Below are 22,602 nucleotides of genomic sequence, written 5' to 3'. Positions count from 1 at the left end.
ACTTTGGGAGGCCGAGATGGGAGGATCACAAGGTCAGGAGTTCAAGACCAGCCTGACTAACATGGTGAAACCCTGTCTCTACTGAAAATACAAAAATTAGCTGGGCACAGTGGTGCATGCCTGTAATCCCAGCTACTTAAGAGGCTGAGGAAAGAGAATTGCTTGAACCTGGGAGGCGGAGGTTGCAGTGAGCCAAGATCACGCCATTGCACTCCAGCCTGGGTGACAGAGTGACACTGCATCTCAAAAGAAAAAAGAAGGAATGGAAGATTCACACCCATCTTTAGTCTTTCAGCATGGTAACTTGCATATGCACCACAGTTTAAAAACCTTTCTGTTACCTCTCAGTTACGCAGAGTTATTTTATCAAGAACACTTTTAGTCTCAAGCTCTCTAGTTAAGCAATGAACCCTTACTTGGCACTATTACAAGAATGAAGGCTAGTGGAAATCAAAAGTGAATCAAAGGGGGTTGTTTAATCTGTAAGAGCATTTCAGAGTTATGATTTGAGTCTGATCTTGAAATAAATAGAGGACAGGGAAGAGTTTTTCAAATAGTGGTGAAGGCACAAATAAGATAATTGTAAGTGAATTTGAAGTATATTGAAATTAATTTCTGGGACTTCAGAATGGTAGATATAGAATTGAAATCAGAAGGTGTGTCCTCTGTCAATTTTCATAAAGGCCCAAATTAGGAACTTCTTATAAACTTCACTAACTCAGCCTCTCAATTTCTGGGCCCTCCCCACCCTTCCTGTGGAGGAATTAGTTCTTTGGATTCTCCTCTAAGACCACAACCTATATTCTTCTGGCTCTACCATCTTTGCAGTCTCATCAGCTTCTACAGTTTCAGTAAATTTCAGGAAGATAACTTGTAGATCCATTATCCTAGCCCTGACACCTATCCTGAGCTACAGATTTGAAGTTTTAACTCTACATAAATATATCTTTAGCAACTCAGACTCAAAATTTCCCAAAAGTCATCAACACTTTTCTTCTCTTCCTGCCTGTTTCCATAACTGTTGCCTGTGTCTTAGTTAATAGTAGTCACAGAATCTCCTTCAACTCTTTATTTTCTTTTTATGTCGCCTATTCCAAAATAATCAATTACCAGATCCTGCTAGTAATAACACCCCAATTTCTCGCAAATCTATACTTTCTTTTCCACACCCACTACCAGTGCCTCAGTCTCTTTACCCTCCAATCAAAAATACTTTCCTAACACCAAGATTAAATATGTTACTCCTTAACTGATGTACGAATTATATCCATTTTGCATATTGATGAAAAACTGATATAGTTATTTGAACACTGTATATATTTTATGTTGTAAACTCCCATACTTTCTCATGCCTAATAATTTTCTCTTGTATCCCCATGAGAAATAAATAGTACAACCCGTCAGATCTTATGTATTGCTTGGATAATGAAAGAAATAAGAACTATGTTTATAGAGACCCAAAAGCAGTGTCTACGTTTACAAACACCAGAAAGATCAGGCTGATTCGCCATGAAAAAGAGTAGGAGGACAATGCCTCGGAGTGGCAAAAGAAAAGAGAGGAAGCTGGTTCCTTCATACTCTGCCAGCTAGTTTCAGAGAGCCTGTCACCCGCTCGACCACAAGGTACCTTAGTTTCAAGGCTCAACCCAGCATAATTCTCACCAAAAAACCCTACAAACTGTGTATTCTTTAACTATGGTCACTAGCAGTCCAAATTAGACACAACTGATTCCTTCTCGCCATCCTGAAATCCTCTCTCAAACTCTAAATTTACCTGCTCCAAGATGATACCAGTAGTTGGCATCTGGCCATAAATTAATCTGTCACATGGCTGTTATTCTAATCTTGAATCGATATTTCAGTAAGAGGTTGCAATTTAATTTAGTAAACATTTGTGTCTCATCCTCTCTCATCCTGTTGAGAAATTCCTTGTGGACAAAACTATACATTCTTAATTTTCACAGGACCTTGTAGGCACACCGAAAAGTATTTGTGGGCAGGGTTTTCCCATTCAAATCTCTCAATGGTAAAATATATGTGCTAGCATAAAAATTAATTTCAGACTTTGTTCCTGAAACTAATTGGGCATAAAAGCACGTGTATATGAATCATCTCACTTGAGATCATGTGGGTGTGAATCTGAAAACAGAAGTAGACTGTAAGTAAAAACCACAAACGAAATTAAATTCATGTTAAAATGACTCTTCTCATAGTTTCTACTTAGCAAACCCTAAGTGATTAGAAGAAGAATCTATAAAATATAACTAGACTTCAAAAACTTAAGGTTAAAAAGCTTTCCTCCTACAGGACATGTAGGCTAATGTAAAAAGAAGATATTAAAAGTTTAAGTAACTTCAGTAAAGTTACTGGAAAGACAGAGAGAGAGGGAGAGGGAGGAGGAAAAGGGGAGGGAGGGAGAGAGATCAAGTATCCAAAACACTGGTGCATACACATAGCACTGTTTAAGACAGAAGGGCTGCAGCATCTTTCTTTGATCTACTCTAATGAATCACTGTAGTTAAACTGTCCAAAATCTAGAATCTAGTCAGTACATAATATATTCTCTTAATAAAAACCGAATACTTTGAGAAGTAGAAACATAGAAATCACTTGATTTATCCTCTGCCTTTGTACAAGAGAATACTTACATTGTCTCAGAAAGATAATCTGGTTGAATTTTTTTTATCTGTTTCATGTGTTGTTGTTCTAAATAACTTTGTATTTGCAAATGGCCTAACTTTAGATTGTGTCAATTGAAGTTTCCTTGTTATCCCCAAACCTTTTATTATTATGGAAATATAATCCAATAAAATAATCGTACACTGTTATTAGGCCTTCTTTCCATGAAATCATCTCAACAAGATCCAGGAAACGAGGTTCAAAGAAACAGGAAAAGCCTTTACACACCCAAAAATTCCACAGCTTCCCTCATAGACCTGTAAAGGTCACTCAATCATATATATTAAATCCTTGTATGTGAACTGATCAAACAAAGCAACAGCCATAATTTTTTATCGCCATAAGTCTTAGTCTGTCAATCGCATTTCTGGTCTCTGGATTATCTTCCCAGCCTGGAATACAAGACGAGTTAACATAAACACACTCTTCCCACACATGCGTGATACACATCCCTTGTCGTCCTCTCATCACTCCCACCCTGCCAACCTCTAACCCTGTGCTAACTGCAAAATCCATTCTATCTGTTTCCCTTCCCAAGCTCCTGCATGCTCCTTGGCTGAGAAAGACAATCAACCATGCTGATCACTTCCACTAAGAATTCATGCCATTCAGTCCTAGTTAATCTCTTTGTGTTACCCAGCAGGCACTTTATTTGCCGCAGATTGACTACCTCTTTAATTCTTCCCTCTTCCAAATCTTTTCCAGACATCTGAAATTTCTTGATTCATCATAACTTCCTTTGCTCTCAGAAATTGTTACCATTTACTTTGCTGGGATATAGGCCCTCAATATTTATTTTCATATCAAATTTTGTCTAGATTATCACCTATCCTTTTCTCCCACCTCCACCTCAAAGAGGAACATTCCCAACTTTCCAAACACTGGTCTCTTCATCCCATTCCTTCCCAGAATTTTTATCTTTCCCTTACAAATACCTACTGCACCACTTCCTCCTTCCTCCATCTCCTTTCTTCTTCAATTTCTCTCTATCTTCTGGCTTTCTTCTCATTAGTGCACAGTGAGTGTACTCAATCCACCCATCCAAGCAAGAGAAGTCTTCCATGCACCCTGTTTCTCCTTAAACAAACCAAAACTCTTTTCATCTTTTGTATCCACCAAATATCCAATGCTCCTGTGACTAAGAAGACTCAACAGCTCTTCCTAGGTTTCCACTCAGGCTCCAAAGCAAACTTATGAATTACCTTAAATTTCTACTTTTCCACCATCTCCCATATAAAATATTTTGCCCAACCACCGGCCAAGAACGGTGGCTCACGCCTGTAATTCAGCACTTTGGGAGGCTGGGGCAGGCGGATCACAAGGTCAGGAGTTTGAGACCAACCTGGCCAATATAGTGAAACCCATCTCTTCTAAAAAATACAACAAATTAGCCAGGTGTGGTGGCACACACCTGTAGTCCCAGCTACCCAGGAGGCTGAGGCAGAAGAATCGTTTGAACCTGGGAGATGGAGGTTGCAGTGAGCCGAGATCACACCACTACACTCCAGCCTGGGTGACAGGGTAAGACTCCATCTCAAGATAGATAGATAGATAGATAGATAGATAGATAGATAGATAGATAGATAGACAGACAGACAGACATCTATATCTATATCTTTTACCCAATCATATCAATTCATCAGAATGTGGACACTGTGCTTGGTCTCAGGAGTTTCAAAGATGAATAAGTAAAAATCTATTCCCTCAGGGATTCTCACAGCTAAGTAAAGCTCTATCCTACTTTTGCTATTGTTCTTAAATCAATTTCCTCAATTTTACTCCTGCTAATGCTGCCGTAAGTCCTCTAATCTTTTGTCAGCCTATTATAATCACTGCCTCCACTCTTGCTTCTTCCTCCAAAACCATTCTATGAACTGTCACCAGAACAGTTTTCCTAAAAACACCAGTGGGTCCTGTCCTTTTCTTCTTAAGAAAAATCAGTGGTCACCAACTCCTACAGAAGAGATATGCAAGCTCCTCAGCAAGATAATCAGGGCCCTCCTGAACTGACTTTAGCCTACCTTGTTCTGTGCCCCTTCATACAGCCCATACAATGGTCTTGGTGAAGTACCCAATATTCTGTAATCATCTCCCCCAAGCCTTCTTTGCTACCAGGTATCTCCACAGAGCTGAGTCCTACAACCATGCTATGCTTCCTGGTCCAACTCAAATCAAAACTTTTCTTGAGGCTTTTCCGAATCCCCTACTAGAGACATTTTCTCTTACCCATGTTCTGCCGTCACACTTTCTTTGTGCCTCTACTATGGCACTGATTTCCTTAATATGCCAGCCACAGGCTCAGCATGTACCATGCTATTCCTTAGAACTTTTTTTTTTTCACAGTTCTCAACTAAAACAGGTCAACCTCTCCAAATGCTTTCTTAAATTTACAGATATATCTTCTTTAACCACTTCCTTCCTCCCTTTTTAGTTTTTTTCCCAGTTACATCCTTTACTTACTCATTTAGTTCTTTTTTTAACAAAGGGAAAATGAATATGCCCAGCTGATAAGCCCTCCACTTGTATAACTAAAATCATAAAATGTACATTAGGTCCTTTAGACATAAAAAATTAGAAGTATAAGTTAAAAGACTCATTTTCTAAATTGAAAATGTTCCCAAATCCTCTTTCAAATCTACATGTCTTTCTATATTCTTCTGATTAAGCCTGTCCTTCCTCAAGCAACTGTATTCAAAAAGTGTTTTAAACCAATTTCTATTCAGTTTAATTTTATTCTTGGTTATTTGTATTTGCGCCAGTTTTATAATAGTATGTTTTCTGTGAGTTATTATAGGCACACACAATTTAATAAAACTTAATTCTAACAATCTTATGACATTTATTAGGGAACTAAATATAATTTATCACTCTGTTTCTATGAGAAAGTACAATCCAGGTTCCAAAAGTCCAATTTACAATGGAACACAACTCATGCGAAAACTGGAGACTTCTTTCCTTGTTTTGCCATATGTTGGAGTCTCCAAAGTATAGGATAGCAAGAATATCTGCTGAGATAGTAAAATAAATATTAAAATTCTATTTATTTAGTCTGTTGCCCTTTTTAAATTTTACTTTTGCATTTCTTTTATAATGTTCAAAATCTATTTGTATTATACTGCATATAATTATGAAAATAAATAAGCTTTTTTGAGGATGACTATGCAGCAGTATTTTGAGGATGAATTGAAGCATACGATAAAAATCTTGGAGAGGATCATTAGAGAGTTTACATGGAGTGATAACAATTTAAACTTTGGAACTTGAAAAGCTGAACTTTTAAAAAAGCTTTCTGAAGCCTTTCCCTCCAAAAAAAAAAGAAAAAAAGAAAAAAAAAGACTTTTTAAAAGTCTTTCAATATAACACATCTTTTTAGAGATTAAGGCCTATAAAACAATGGTTCTCAACTGGAGTTAAGAAGCACCTGAAGCTTGATTAAAATGCAAATTCTTGGCTCTTACATCCAGAGATCCTAATTCTGTAAGTCTGGGATGAAGCCAAAAACGTCAGTTGCCTCAAGGATAGCAGGGTTTCTCAATCTCAACATTACTGGTGATTCTTTCTTGTAAAGCCTGTCCTATCCTATGCATTACAGAATGTTCAGAAGTGCCCCTGACCTCTACTTACTAGATGCTAGTAGCACCCCCATTATGACCATCAAACATGCCTCCAGATATTGCCAAATGTTTCCTGAAGAACAAAATTGTCCCCAGTAGAGAACCAGGATTAGAAGCTGTTCAAAGATGACACATTTTGTGAAATGCCATCCTTAATCAAAAGGATAAAATAATATGATAAAAATAGAAGACTACAGATATGTACAAGTATACATTATGTACATTGAAATAAACTGGCTTCCCAAAAAGAAAATCTGATTAGCCTCTATAAGCTACTGACAACTCAGCTAAGCTTCTAAGTCAAAGCTCTTCTTATGTAATTTCAACTTGATTTTCTCCCCAGCTTCTATTTTAGATTATTTTTAATTAACTTCACTGGCATTTTGCATCCTGCTAAGAGAAGTCCGCCTAATAGTCTCAGAGGACTCTCCCATGAGAGAAGAGTGCATTAAATCACACATTATCACATTAAAGTATATTCCAGCACTCAGAGTCCAACGGTCTACATCTTGGCAAATGTAATGTGGCGGGGGTTGGGGGAAAGATACAGGGATGGGAACAAGCTCAAGTGATTCATGATATCCCAAGCCTGTTGTCAATGAATCCAGCCCTATAAAAAAGTTGAACTGACTCTCTACTTCAACTGCATGTATCACAATGGCATACAATTTATGTTATAATTTGTGCTTCCACCCTGATTTCTTGCTAGTGACTGAGTATAAGACCTTGGGCAAGTCACTTAAATTCTTTGGACATCCTTTCCCTTATCTAAAAAATGAGCAGGCTGGATTAAATTATTTCTAAAGACCTCTCTAGTTACAAATCTCAAACTTATGAAAGAAGCAATTAATTCAAAGGCTCTTTGGATTATAGGAGTTCTAGTAACTATTGCACCAAAGGTCAAATACCTACATTTTCAATGTTGTTTTATAACACAAATTTTAAAATACTTAATCAAAACAGGACAAATGGCAATTAGAGGGACCACATAAACAAGATCCATTCTCTCTTAAAATAAAATTAAGTATAATTCAAAAGGCTTTTCACCTATCAAGACATGTATACAAGTACTTTGCATGAGAAAGTAAATCAACATTTCACAAGGTAGTCACAAATAAGAATATAGCTTTAAATTGCATGTTTACTTTCTATTTTCTGTAAGAGAGATCACAAATCAGCTGCTCAGAGGCCACATCCAGCCTACAGTGGTGGTTGTTTTGTTTGGCCTGGACAAAATTTGTGTTTAATTAGTTGCAAACCCTTAAAAATGGAGAGATAATACATACAGATCTGGATTTCCAGTATCACTTGAAATATCTGAAGATACTAACCCACATGGCAACAATTAGCTAAAACTGAGGAATGTTGTTTCCTGGTCCATGAGCTCTCCAGTTCCCTAAACTCCCCATTGCTCCATACTGTTTGACATCTATCCTGGTTCTTCTCTCTTACAGCCTGGAGAATGTAAGCTTGTGTCCCTGCTCTGTAACTATTTTCAAAACACATGGGAAAGATTTGTAATGCTTTTTAATGCTTTCAAAACAATAGAAAAGCTTGCAGAACCACAGCAAAAAGGCAGAAATTTTAAGGAGGGAGAGTATGCGCTTAATATGGACAACCTTTCTAATTCTTAATGTTAATACTAGAATGGGCTGCACTACAGGTTTTTTTAACAAAACACCTAAAAGGATGTAGAACTGAATTTTAGACTTGATGTGGAGTTCAGATTAGAGAATCCCTAAAATTACTTTCAACTGCAATGTTCCATGCCTTTGGTTAACAGTATGGATAGCTCATCACAATATAGTACAGTAATAAATGTAGAGCTTGTAAATGTCATTATTAACCTATATATGTATATTTAACTTTGCAGAGATAGACTTGATCATATCCTTCATGTTCCTGAAATAATTTTTTTCTGTTAATTTGTATTTAAAATTCCACTTTTCTTACTGACTTTAATATAAAGAATTTTAAAATTGGGTTTCTATTAACTAAGCAGCCATATCCTACTGAAGAATTATTAAGCTATTCTTCAGAAAGGATGACAAAGAATCCAAGGACAGAAGCAAGAGGATAAAAGAACTTGAGAAAGGGCTTAAGAGTAGAGTGGCCTTCGAGCAAAGCTTCTTCACAAATGTCTCTATCAATAAAACCAACCTAACCAAGCTTCCCTTGAAGCTTTCCTCTACCCATTTGCTCCAAGAATTTCTTTCTTTAAATACACCTTATGAGATCGCTGTTTAAAATACAGTATTTTAACAAGATTCTGCAGATTCTCTTTTTAAAAATCAACTTTATGTTTAAATTACATTGATTCCCATTTAAAGAAAGTTTTCAATCAAAGTTAAACTAATAATAATTTTTAAAAATGTCTAACTATGTTGCTAAAGCTAAGGCAATTTTCAGGTAAAACCCAAGAGTTTCAGGTAGAAACCCAAGAGTTTCTACACTGATAATGTGTGTTGTACCCAACAAATGTGCTACTTCAGGCCATTCTAGATGCTCTGGTTCTTAAGGTCAGATCACATGACACAATCCAGCATTCTAATGCACAGATACAAGTACCACTGCACATTCTCCCAGATGATTTTAAAAATGCAAACTATTAAAGTTGGATATTGTAGATATTAGCTATTTCCAAATCAAATTATTTTCCTTGGGTGTTTGATGTTGATTTTTGGCATAAGCCTAGTTTAACAATAGTGATTAGCAGCTCAAGTGTGAGCATAAATAGCCCATCAATGAGTCGATATGACTACTAACAGCATGTCTAATGACGGGAAAATGATTGTGCTGACAATACAATGTGGAGAACATGGGCTGCTTCTGAGAAAACATATGTTTATCATTCTAGTTCTCTGATTTTCTGCAGTTCATCATTTTTATTTTCTCTGTTTAGAAAACGGAGTCACTCATTTAGAGGCAAAAATTAATGATAAATATAATTCAGTTTAACAGCCCTAGGTACCAGAACATTTTAATTTAACCACAGACATTTTCTGCTTTTACCTATTGTGGCTTGAAAGTTAACTCCTTTCCCAATTTTGCTGCCTTAAAAAAGTCTCCCTAAGATTCACTACATTAGTACTAGAAGTGGGAAATAAAGCTATCAGATATGCCTAAAATCAAGGGTATATGGTAGGTTTTTGAGCACTGGAAAAATTACTTAGTTCTGATATATCAGTGACAGAATTATGTAGCTCAAAACCATCCTTAGAGTAAAATGCATTAGAAGTTTAAGAACTTTCCTCTCTGTCACCAATGGAAACCTGAAGTATATGGCCTTCAAGAGAAGAAAAGTTCAACTCGTTTAGAAGCTTGTTATGGAAGTTCCCCAGACGCAAGAGTATTTTATAGGCTGTGTGTGTTTACACTTTGGAAGAACACAAAGAAGCTAATTCATTCTTGGAAAGTGTTTCTTATAAACCTTGTTTATTTCAAAACAAACCAGTTATTGAAAACATGCATAAGCCATTCCAAAGCCATTGGTCACAGAAAACAGAACTATCAACTGGGTCGTAGAGGAGCCAACAAGAAACAGAAAGATGAAACGGAGTGAGCGCATGCTTGTTCAGAGAGCTAGGGCAGTCCTGGATCTGCTGAAGTGACCTAGAGGAGAAGCGCTTCAGAACCTACACATTGAGTCTTAGGCCCAAACATGCATATGCTTAAGAAAGAAGCAATGCTGTCATCCTGTTTCTTCGCAACCAAACGAAGGGGGAGTGGAGGGACCAACGGATCCCGCCCTCTTACCCGGTTGTTGATCTAGGGCAAGGATCCTGAAGAACTAGCCTGAGTAACGCGAACTGTGCAAAAGTTCTCAACTATGAGGCGGGAGCCCCTCCTCACAGCACTCCACCTACCCCCATCTGTACACGTGTGAGCAAACTGAAAAAGGCAACAATGACAAAGAAGCTTGCCACTGGCAAGCGCGCACTCACCCTGGGCTGTGGAGCCCAGCCGGCCGCCGCCCGCCTCGGCCGCGCGCTGCGGCCCCGCGGGCCCGGGAGCGAGGGTTTCGCCCGCGCCGGACATGGGCCGCTACGCCAAGCCCGCGCCGCGCCGCGCTGCGCCGCTGCTGCCTAGCTCGCCGCCCCGCAGGGCGCCCGGAGGAAGGGCTGTGAGGTGCTGGGTGCAGGGAACTGACTGCTTCTGGCGGAAAAATATACAAAAATTTAAAAAAAAATGTTTTTAGAGAAGAGCACACCACCCCTGCGGGACGTTCCCTCCGCCTCCACTTCCCTCCCTCAAACTCCACCCCGGGGAAGTTTTGATTTGAAACTAGTGAGGAAAACTGTTACAACGCAAGTTGACAGCGGCGGGGTCCCGGGGCTCCGAGGTGGACCCAGCGGGGAGGGGCTGGGAAGAGAGATCGGGTTTGGGAGAAGCCCGGGGATAAGGATCAAACCCCTCCTCTTCCCGGCCCGGAGACGACCACCTACCTCCGCATCCCCCCGAGTCGTTCCAAGCCCCTTCCTCCTCCTCCTCCTCTTCCGCCTCGGAAAGTTAGCGAGGCTCCGGCAGCGGCCGCATTTTCGCCCCGGTGGCCTGACGACGGCAGCGGCCGCCCCTGCGCGTCCCTCCCGCCTCCCTCAGGCTCAGCCCAGACGCCGCAGTGGCGGCAACTGCGGCAGCGGTGGCGGCTGTGACTCCGCGCACTCCGCCCCCTCTTTCCAGCCAGCTCACTCCAGCCGGCTCCCCTGCAAGGGGGCCTTCCCCCTCTCTGCCTCTCTTTCCCCCCTTCCACTCCTACACTCCTGAAACACTTCTCCCTCTGTTGCTCCTTTTCATCACATCCGGATCGGGGAGGCCTCGAACTCTCGGCTGGTGGCCCCGAGGCTGAGGGCGGCGCGACCCGAGCTCGGCCGAGCGATCCCTAGCGCCCTGCGCTGTCTGGGTCAGGAGGCCAGAGCCGGTCTGGGCTGGCGCGGGCTCCCCACCCGGGCGCTGCGCCCTCCCGGGGCTGGGAAAGAGGAGTGAATGGGCAGGTCCCTGGCTGCCCAGACGTCCCCCTACCCCGTCCAAAAAGTCACCTCATCCCTTCTCCTTATTCCTGCCCCCAGACCGACGGAGGCTTTGGGACTATCCTGAGGAAAACCTTTAGAGGGGACAAGGAGAAACGAAAACACTATTACAGTATCGAACTTTTCTGGTGGGATAGACAAAGTGTGCGTTTGAAACCTTTACCCGTGGGTTGAACGTTTACTCACTTCATCTCTGGCTTCTAAATTACTCTTCGGTCAAACAGGATTCCTGATCAGGTAAAACCAGTTGCAGCTGCACGAATCCGCTGGAGGAATCCAGGCAAACAAGGTTGGCACCCTTGTGGATGCCCTGGTACTGGCCCCAGCCTGGCCTATGGCAAGCTGAATACCTCAATGGATCAGTGGTATCTGAGGGGAGATAAACTTGTGGTCGGAAGTAAAAAGCTGATCAACTTTCCGTTTATAAATGACACATTCTGATTGTAGCTTAATCTGATGAGCTGAGAATAGCAAGTGTAAAGTAATTTACAGATATATAGTACTTTAATGGTATACTCAGATAATTTTGCTCTTTATTTCATTTTGAGTGAAATGCAGAATTCATTTGTAGAAAGCTAGAACGAACTGATTCTTCGATTCTCTTGGACAAGCGAGGAATCACAGTAACGTTATCAAAATTGAAGAAAATGTACATTGGATTCACTGTCTTTCTAGGTGCATCGTTAATAATATCCCAGAAATTTCATTTCTTCAGAAAGCGCATTGGAATTGATTCCAATTGTTGACAATGATTTGTTACCTATGAAGAGACAGTGCACTCTAATTTGATTTCAATGATCATAAAAAAGCCAGCCTTCGCCGGGCGCGGTGGTTCACGCCTGTAATCCCTGCATTTTGGGAGGGTGAGGCGGGTGGATCACCTGAGGTCAAGAGTTCGAGACCAGCCTGGCCAACATGATGAAACCCCATCTCTACTAAAAATAGAAAAAATAGCTGGGCATTGTGGCGGGCACTGGTCATTCTAGCTACTGGGAGGCTGAAGCAGGAGAATCGCTTGAACCCAGGAGGCAAAGGTTGCAGTGAGCTGAAATCGTGCCATTGCACTACAGCCTGGGCGATAAGAGCAAGACTCCACCACAGGAAAAAAAAAAAAAACAACCTTCAAAGTTGCTGATGACAGTCATTCAGACCATACTCCCCAAAAAGACAAATGACACTTTGCCCCATGACCCATAACTAACATTTTTTTTTTTATGTGGAGATTTCCGAAATGGTATGAATTCAAGTGCATTAACTCTCTTGAAAACTTGTCTAGGAGCCTGGACTATTTGGAATTTGTTTGATGGAAGCAGATCAATTCTGAAGATGACTTCATCACCACCAGAGAACAAACATTTAGGACGTCTCAGAGCCAACTGTAGCATCATCTGCACTCAAAATTTACCTGCTCTGGAAAATTCTGTTTTATCCCTGTACCATTCCTTGCACTATTTTTAAAATTCTCTCACAAAGATGTTAAGGTGCAATAATATAAAGAAGTTACAGCTTTCTTCTAGAAAGTCATAATCAATGATAAATATTTGTTCACTTAATTTCACACAGTCCTTAATATTGCACACGTGGTGATTGATTCCATAGATATTCCTTAAATTAAATTTTAAAATCTTACTCTTTAATGGAGAAGACACAAAATTAAAATAACATTAGGAGCAAATGAGAAGCTGTAGGGTAGAACCACCAAGGTTGTCAAATACTGTACCTCGTTCAGCTGTGTAACTTCGGACAGCTAGTCACCCACTCTATACCTTGCTTGCCTCATAATATGAGAATGAAATTCTTCATAGAGTTTCTTTTTGAGCACTAGGTAAGGTAGTTTTCCTATAGAATTTGGAAGACTGTCAAATAAGGGAAAAAGTGTTCAAAAGTATCAACTATTATTACTATTTACACAGAAGCATCTTGAGGGGTAAAGCTTAGCATGGCATAATGACTGTATCAAAAGGGTCATATCAAAATACCAGGTTGTCATGCCATGCACTTGACGCAAATGAGTTCAATGAATTCTTTTATCTGTCCGTCTGCCCTATAAGTAAATTGCCAAGATTGTACCTTCAGGATTAGAACTCAGATCTGTCTCTCTTGCAGGCTATCCTGCATCCCTAGGTAACTCAGGTCTTCCTTCTGGAGGATCTAGAAGTGGTCTTAATGCCATTATCCTGGTGTCTGATATGCCAGGAGTTAAGTGTGGGCTCCTGAGTGTCCCTTACACCTCCCATTTCCCACATCCCTGGCTGCACTTGCTTGTTCTGATTGCTTAGTTTGTTTCCTGACAAGCACTCCCATACGTTCATCTCTCATTCTTTCACTCAGTGTCATGAACTAAGTTTGTGTTTCCCCAAAATTCATATGCTGAAATCTTAGCCCCTGATGTCACGGTGTTAGTAAGTGGGGCCTTTGGGAGGTAGCTAGGTCATAAGAGTGGAACCCTCATGAATGGAATTAATGTCCTAACAAAAAGACACAAGAGGCCAGGTGTGGTGGCTCACACTAAGGCAGGGAGATCTTTTGAGGCAAGCACTCTAGGACCAGCCTGGGCAACATACAAAGACCCCATCTCTACAAAATTGTTTTTAAAAAATTAGCAGGGCATAGTGGCATACTCCTGTAGCCAGTCACTCTAGAGGCTGAAGCGGGAGGATCACTCAATCCCAAGAGTTGGAAGTTACCGTGAGCTATATGGGATACTGCACTCCAGTTTGGCAACAAAGCAAGATCCTGTCTCAAAAAAAACAGACACACAAGAGTTTCCCAAGGCCCCACCTTCTAATACTATCACCTTGATGATTAGGATTCAACATATGAATGTTGGGGGACTACAAACATTCAGACTCTAGAAGGGGGAGACATATTTTCTAAGTTACTATTTATAAAAGCCACTCTGGTATTATGCATAAAATTGTTTGGAGGACTGAGAGTGGATCTAGGGAGTCCAATCTGGAGGCAAGGGCTGATGCTGGCAGAGGGAATGGAGCCAAGTAGATAGGGATAAAGGATGAGGAAGCTAGAGGAATCGAGAGCAACTGCCAGCTTTCTGCATCTAGGTCAATGACGGTGGTACGACCTACAGAGATGAAAACATTCAGGAGAGACAGTTTTTGGGGAAAGCTCTTGAGCTAACCATGTAAATGATGCAGCACGTGTGAGACACCTAATTGGAACTGTCCTACACAGGCTGCTGGACATGGGACTGGATTATAAGCATATAAATGGTACTTCACTAACTAGCAGGTTATCAGAGTGCAAAAGGCAACTGTGCACAGTAAAAGGTGCCCTGGAACTCAATCCACATGTATCCTTAGTTGCCTCTCTCACTTTCTCCACATCCTTCCCAGTGACATAATACCATTATCCGCTTGGTTTGGAGAACCACTACTGTTTAAGTACTACTACTGTCAGTGTCCCACTTGCTACCCCAGATCCCCCTGGGTTGTCTTTATTAAGCTAGATTTTTCCATGTCTTATGCTATCTTAATCTGGGTGGGTGGAAATTCTCCAGGGGTATCAGCTTGCTGGTGAAACTCAATGCCCTACCCTGGATCAATCCCCCTGCCTTTGAAATTCTTGTGTGCCTTACAACCATTCCTGCCTAGTGGTGTGCACACTAATGATTATATAATAGTATGTGAACACATTGTGAAAGAGGTCTGACATGAGCTAAGCAAATGAAATAAAGGACTAATTAAAAGAGTTTATAAAGCATCCTTATGGACTACTTAATCTTCATCATTCATTCATTAAACATTCATCAAACATTTATTGTGCATCTACTATATAGTAGGCCACATATTAGGCTCTGGAGATAAAGAAATTTGATTTGATGTCTTGAAAAGCAGCTAAATTAGTTTTCACTTGGGCAGAGGCTTATTTGCCTAGTAAAGTCAAAATTAATCTCCTTACATAGGTATCTAAACCAGAGGTCTACAACTGGGGTGTGTAATTGTAAGGGCATTCCAAGGGATGCATAAGACAATCTACTGAAATGTGGGCAGAAAATATTAGAGTGAGCATTTATATATGTTTTTATGTTATAATTTTTAATTTCTATTTTTGAGTATCTTTTTATACAGTGTATTGCACATTTGTACAAAAGTACTTGGGTATGATTTATAAGCAAACATACATTAAGAGTTTACATTCAAATACCCTCTTTGTTTAAAAAAAAATTTTTACCTTTAAAGAGTCATTCCCAGATTATATCAAGGGTAGTTTTTCTGGAAAATATATTTACCTCATTTATGTTAGAAGCAGGACTTTAGCAATCTCCAAACCCAATGACCTAGAAACCAGGAAATAACAGCAACATACTAAAATCCTAAAGTAACCTTCACGATGTTCAGAAAGTGCCAACACAAAAGACATAATCCTTCTCAAATCTTACTTGTTCTTTTGTGAATACACACCTCTAATCAAACTTTATTTTCTGTTGTTTCAGCTCACAGTGTTTTAGAAGAAGAAAACTTAGGGCGCAGGGACATGGAGGGGAAGGGATTAGCTAAGGGAGCTATTAGGTCAGAAAAACTGACAGCAGGAGAGATGACAGCTGACAGACAATGAAGGTACAGGAAAATAAACATGTTGTAACAACGCCTTTGTGAATTCAGCTTCGTGAAATAGTCTATGCTCCTAATGAGAACCTGAGTCATTAAGGAAAGAGTCAGTTAGTTATATGAGTGCTATATTCTGTTTTTAGGGAATCAGGTCAATCTTTTTACATTCCAGGAAAAACTCTTTCAAACATGTTCAAAAATTCCTTTAAAAAAAGGTTGCTACTTGAAAGAGTAAATTCCACAGAATGACAATTTTACAGCTGCAACGGGAATTAGCAATCATAATTTCAGGCCAAGCTGTCTTGATCGCATTGCTCCACCTCCTAGTACTGTGTCAGGTGCAATCAGGTGCAGGGGAGGTCAGGTGCACAGGTTTCTGGAAGCCTGCTGTTAGAGTAGAGCACTTTCTTCCTTTTCTCCATAATGTATTAGTCCTTCTCTTAAATTTTAACTGAAACAACTGGTTCTTCTGCTTTTTAAAAGTTTAAAAATCACCAGTTTTGCCCAACTCCTTCATTTAATGTATTAAAAAAAATACAAAGACATAAAGTTTACTCACTAGGATCAACAAACATATATTGAATGTTTACTATATGTCAAACCACATGCCAGACACTAGAGTTTCAAGTGTAGAAGAAATACTGTTTTGGTCTTTTGAGAATTCATGGTCTGTAAGGCCAGAGGCAGAAGAAGGCAGCAATGTAGCAGCAGAACAGTCACCCAAATACTTACCATACTGCAGGAGCAAAAAGGAAGTAGCACCTACCTAACTCAGCTCAGGCGTAGGTGGGGAGAGTCAGGGTACATTTTAGAAAGAAGATAATACCAAATTGAGTATTGTGGATGAGTAAGTTTGCCTGTCAAAGAAGTTAGGGAATTCCAGATAGAAGTAACACTTACAAAGACAAAGAAATATGAAAGCCCCAGAGAAGTTAAATGACTTGGCAAAGGTCAGTTCCTGGATTAATTACAGAGCCAGTCTTAGGAGCCTAAATTTCTTGTCATCGAGGCTTCTTGCTCCAGCTATCTGGATAATGCATGTAAATGAATCCATCATTTCTAAGTGACGGCAAAGTAAGGTCATGCCTGTTGTTGTATTTTTAAGTTCCAAAGATTTTCTGTTATGAATGGGTAACCGAAGAACCCGGCATAAAGTCTCTTGTTGCTGAATTAGTCCTCTCCAAGGTCTCAGTTAGTGTTCCTTTCAGTTGGCTGACTTCTCTGGCCTGGGGCACTGGCTTTCAGGGTCTCTCCTTGCTGTCACTGTACTTTCCTTCTTGTGTTTTAAAGGAAGGGAGGGAGATGTTAAGGCATACAGTGGCACTTGTCAGATAAAAGCAACATGACTGAAGACAGAAATGAAAATGGTCATAACATATGCAGTAGACAGTAAGTAGACATTTGTTTCATACTTAGAAACTGAACCTAGATATACCAGGAGAATAAAAATTGTGAAAAGTTTTCAATACAAGGAGCTCCTGAAAATAATGACCGATCTGCTGAAACTGCAGTTGAAAATAATGTCAGCATGATGATCATGACAAAAATGTTTAAAATGGTGTAGAAGATGAGGATTCTTTTGTTACTATAACCCCTAAACTCATTTAAATTCTCAAGTAAAGAAAGAAAATACCATCTCTGACATTTGAATCAGTGCCCCTATTTCTCCAAGTTTTGTATTAAGAAATACATGCTAAATTTAAAAAGCAGGATTGCAACAAAACTACAGTCATGAGCAACATAAGAATGTTTCAGTCAACAATGGATGGCATATGTGACAGCGGTCCCATAAGATTGTAACAGAACTGCTTTATGCAGGTATACCAGTTTTTATCTTTTATGCCATATTTTTACTCTACCTTTTTGTTGTTGTTGTTTAGATATACGGATACTGACCATTGTGTTACAATAGCCCACAGTTCTCAGTAGAGTAGCATGTTGTACAGGTTTTTTTTCTTTCCTTCCCTTTTCCTTCCTTCCTTCCTTCCTCCTCTTTCTTTCTTTCTTTCTTTCTTTCTTTCTTTCTTTCTTTCTTTCTTTCTTTCTTTCTTTCTTTCTTTCTTTTTTTCTTTTCATATGGAGTCTTGCTCAGTCCCCCAGGTTGGAGTGCAGTGGCATGATCTCGGCTCACTGCAACCTCTGCCTCCCAGGTTCAAGCAATTCCCTGCCTCAACCTTCCAAGTAGCTAAGATTATAGGTGTCTGCCACCACGCCTAGCAAATTTTTGTATTTTTTAGTAGAAACGGGATTTTACCATCTTGGCCAGGCTGGTCTTGAACTCCTGACCTCGTGATCCACTTGCCTCAGCCTCCCAAAGTGCTGGGATTACAGGCGTGAGCCACCATGCCTGGCCTGTCATATAGGTGTATAGCCTAGGATCAGTAGAGTATACCATACCACATAAAGGTGTAGCAGGCTATATCATCTAGGTTTGTGGAAGTACACTCTCTAATGTTCACACAACAATGAAATCAACCAGTGACACATTTCTCAGGACATACCCCCATCAATTAAGCTATGCATGACTGTATATTGTTCACCCAAGCATGGGACCTATAATGAACTCTAGGAAAAAGTCAAGGTTTCCTAAATATCCTTCCACCTCCCATCCTTCTTCTCTCTCCTACTTCGAACAGCCCCTGTCTGTCACCCCGGCACCTGCAGCTCTATATTCTTTTCTTGCTACCATAGGTTCTCAACTTTAGACAGTGTGCAAATCTGGGCCAAGTATTATAAGGAATAAATTTGATTTTACATGTTAAATACAAATATATGAATAACTCATGATCTTCTTAATTCTACCAGCAACAGTTATGTCTCTATCTTCATAGACCCTCAAAAATGAACTTAGGCCCACAAGGAGACATGGAGAGGTTATTTATTGCCACACTACTTGTGTGGCAGGGAGTTGAAGTCAACCTAGGCAGCCATCCTTGGGAAAGCAGGAAGTTGATTATGTAGATGAAGAGCATGGGGTATTGTGTAGCTATTAGAAGGAACAGATGATAAACACATGTAGAAACAAAGTAGATCTAAAAATGATACTTAGTGAAATGTGCAAGAAGCAGAATGTAATTTTTGTTCAGCACCAATTAATAACTAAAAATATGTGTGGGGAAAACAGAGCACATTTTATAAGAACACACACAAACAAGGATGTGCATAAACATCTGAGAATGCTAACCTATGAGGAGACAAAGAAGAGAGTGGAGACTGGAAATTAGAGAGAGCAAATAAATACATGCAGACAAACATAGGTATAAAAAGGGAGGCCTTGCACAGACCAGTGAAGATAATGTACCATATACGAAGGTGCTGATTAACTCAACTGTGCTCTAGGAGTTCAAAATAATGACTATGACCATCATTATGACAACTTTTACTACTACTGCTACCACCATCACCGCTAAAAATAATCATCATCATAATAAAAGTGTTACATCAATTTGTGTTGATAGATTATCAGGTAATGTAATAAAATTATCAGAATAAATGAAGATGTTGTAGGGATATATATTGGGGGAGGAGTACTTTACACATACCCCTAAAATACCTAAAATTAGGTAGAAGCAACTACTTAGTTTGGCTTTGTTTCAGATCAGCAGCACTAGCAAATTTTGGTTGAAACAGCAAATCCATACAAAGGTTTTGTTTGTTTGTTTGTTTGTATTTGTTTTTGTTTTTTACCGAAGCTCCCCCAAGTTGAGCATCCCTAATCCAAAAATTTGAAATCTAAAATGCTCCAAAATCCAAAGAACTGACATGACACCACAGTGGAAAATTTCACACCTGACCTCATGTGACAGGTCACATATATTATTAAAACTATTACATAAAATTCTCTTCAGGCTACATGTATGAGGTCTTTATAAAATATAAATGAATTTCATATTAAGACTCAGGTCCCAGCCCCAAGATATCCATGATGTATATGCAAATATTCCAATATCTGAAAAAATCCAAAATTCAAACTGTTTTTGGTCCCATACGTTTTGAATAAGGGATACTCAACCTGTTTAGACTGTGGTAGTGAGCTGAATGGTGGCTTATTAAAAGATACTTCCATGTCCTCAGAACCTGTGAATGTTACCTGTTTGGGTAAAGAGTCTTTGCAGATGTAATTAAGTGAAATATTGTGAGATGAAGAGATACTCCTGGATTATCCAGGTAGGCCCTAATTTCAGTGGCAAATATCCTTATAGGGGACACACAGAGGAGAAGACAGACATAGAGGAGAAGGTGATATAAAGATGGACACAGAGGTTAAAGTTAAATGGCCACAAGCAGAAGAAGCTGTCTCACCATTAGAAATCAGAAGAGTCATGGAGTGGATTCTCCCCTAGGACCTCAAGATGGAGGATGGACTTACAACACCTCAATTTCAGGCTTCTGGTCTCTATGATTGTGAGAATAATTTTTTGTTCTTTTAAGCTACAAATTTAGGGGTAATTTGGTACAGTGGCCACAGGAAACCAATACAACTTGTCTTCAGGAATAGTGAAATTGAGACTATTTAGACTCAATGTGCTAATGTTAAGTATTCAAATTTTTCTGTTCTTTCCCTATCAAGAAGAAAAGTCATCTTACTCTTGAATTCCTGAAGGAATGCAGTCCTTTCATCAAAAAAAACTTTTTTTGAGTCTGACATATGTCTGTCCCAATACCTCTGCAGCTCCAGCCCATCTCTTAGCATTCATTGTAATCACTCCCATGTACAAAGTCCCTTAAAATATACACTTTTTTAAACCACACATCATTCAATTTTATCCTTGGGATAACTCTATGTAACTGGTATTAATGTATTGTCATCTCCACTCTATAAGTTAAAAAGCTTGGACTTTAATTGAAATTCACATCTAATTATTCATCAGATATTATATATTGAGTGCATACTGTACACCAGACTTCCTGTTAGGTCCTAGCAATACAGAATTCATTTGGTCAACAACAGAGATTCGTTGCTTTGCAAACACTGGAATAAAGTGGGAAAGAAAGCTGATGTTTTCTGGCTCTATAAAGTTTAGTCATGAGGCAGATAGACGTTAATCAAGTAATCACACATGTAAATATATAAGCACGAATAGTGTTCAGTGATGAAAATGATGAAATGCTATGAGAGTGTATAGGAGGCACATAGAATTAGAGACAAAGGACCAGGCACTGTAGCTCATGCCTGTAATCCCAGCACTTTGGGAGGCTGAGGTGGATGGATCACTTGGGGTCAGGAGTTTGAGACAAGCCTGGCCAACATGGTGAAACCCCGTCTCTACTAAAAATACAAAAATTAGCCAGGTGTGCTGGCACGTGCCTGTAATCCCAGCTACTCAGGAGGCAGAGTCAGCAGAATCATTTGAACCTGGGAGGCAGAGGTTGCAGTGAGCCGAGATCGCACCACCGCACTATGACCTGGGTGAGAATGAGACTCTGTCTCAAACATACATACATACATACATACATACATACATACATACATAAAGAGACAAAGTCCCTGCTCTAACAGAACTTAAAAGTAGAGTAGGGGAAAGGGCCAAGTAAAGAGAAGATTAAGATATAAAGAGAAGATTAAAATAAGATTTTCATCTTAAAAAAGATCTTCATGGAAGATTCATACGATGAGGTAGGAGTCAGTTTCTGTGGAAGGAAGGAAGGGACGGCACGAAATCCAACCTGAAGACAAAGGAATTTGAGAAATAAAATGGGTTTGGAGAAGACATCGTGGTTGAGTGGGAGTTAATCATGGAAAGAAGGAAAGGAAGGGAAAAGAATGCAGTGTGTGCAAAGATACAGGAGAAGACAGAACTAAGACATTCAGAGAACAAATCTCATGCCTGCTCTGTTGTATTTCTTAAAACGCGTATCAAAATAAGGCATTTATACATTCCAGAAGTTTTGAGTTCATCTCAGAATTTTATTATAGGCCTTTACTCTCTAACAATGAGACCATTCATGCAATTTCCCCCTAAGTGATCAGACAAAAACCCATTTGAAGTATGTCCAAGATACCCTTGGCTGCATGTTGCTGGCAAAAATTCACATGACAGAAACAAACAAACAAACAAAAAACTAGTATTCTTAGAAAGCTTACATGCATTAACATCATAAACTGAACCACCAATAATAGAATAGTGTTGCTTCACTTCATAGGTTCCATAGTGTTGTTAAACTGTGACCTTGGCTAGAGGCCCTTGGTCCATCTCTTTTTGTCCTATACTTTTATCTTTTAGTTTCTGAAGAACAGACAAATCTCTCCTGGGTCTCTCAGTAACCAGGAAGCTGGTATTTTGAAAGCCCACTAGTGAGTAAGAGATAATTTTTTTAACAAAAGAAGGAGAGTGGTGCTTATAAAGGTATAATTATTAAACTACGTCAAAAGAAATATATAAGCCATGTAAAACATAAACATAAATGCCAAAGATTATAAAAAGGCAAGGTTAAAACTAACCATTACAAAATGAAACCATTTGATTTACAGTTGCTGGAATGACTTTAGAATATCTCATTTGGTATGCACTCAGACCCACAGTACTCTTCTCTTAGATACTGACCGACGGACATTGTCTATGATTGCTCAGTGTTACAGAGACTAAATCTCTTTCATACAAAGGAGCGGATGCCTTCCACATCAGACAGAAGCAACTTCTTAGAGCCACCCAGATTTTTGCCTTCTGATAAATCAGTCCTTGTAGAGGGTCTGAGATTTTCTCAATTTCACTT

General features: G+C 39.6%; 1 protein-coding gene across 2 annotated transcripts in view; it reads right to left on the bottom strand.

Annotated features, from left to right (window-relative positions):
* Positions 1 to 11,345, bottom strand: part of MDFIC (MyoD family inhibitor domain containing) — a 91,620-nt gene extending 80,275 nt beyond the window's left edge. Inside the window, exons 1-2 of one of the 2 annotated variants that reach the window (XM_025381013.1) lie at positions 10,739 to 11,345; positions 10,238 to 10,448 (exon numbers count right to left, since the gene is read on the bottom strand). In XM_025381013.1, the coding sequence (XP_025236798.1) occupies positions 10,238 to 10,331 (94 nt within the window). In that variant the 5' untranslated portion in view covers positions 10,332 to 10,448; positions 10,739 to 11,345. The remainder of the gene's footprint in view (positions 1 to 10,237; positions 10,449 to 10,738) is intronic. The other variant, XM_025381014.1, reaches the window with a different exon arrangement.
* Positions 11,346 to 22,602: the final 11,257 nt, after the last annotated feature.

Source organism: Theropithecus gelada, chromosome 3, assembly GCF_003255815.1.
Source record: "Theropithecus gelada isolate Dixy chromosome 3, Tgel_1.0, whole genome shotgun sequence".
NCBI lineage: Eukaryota > Metazoa > Chordata > Mammalia > Primates > Cercopithecidae > Theropithecus > Theropithecus gelada.
The sequence above is the reverse complement of the archived record's forward strand: the minus strand, read 5'-3'. Positions and strand labels throughout refer to the sequence as shown.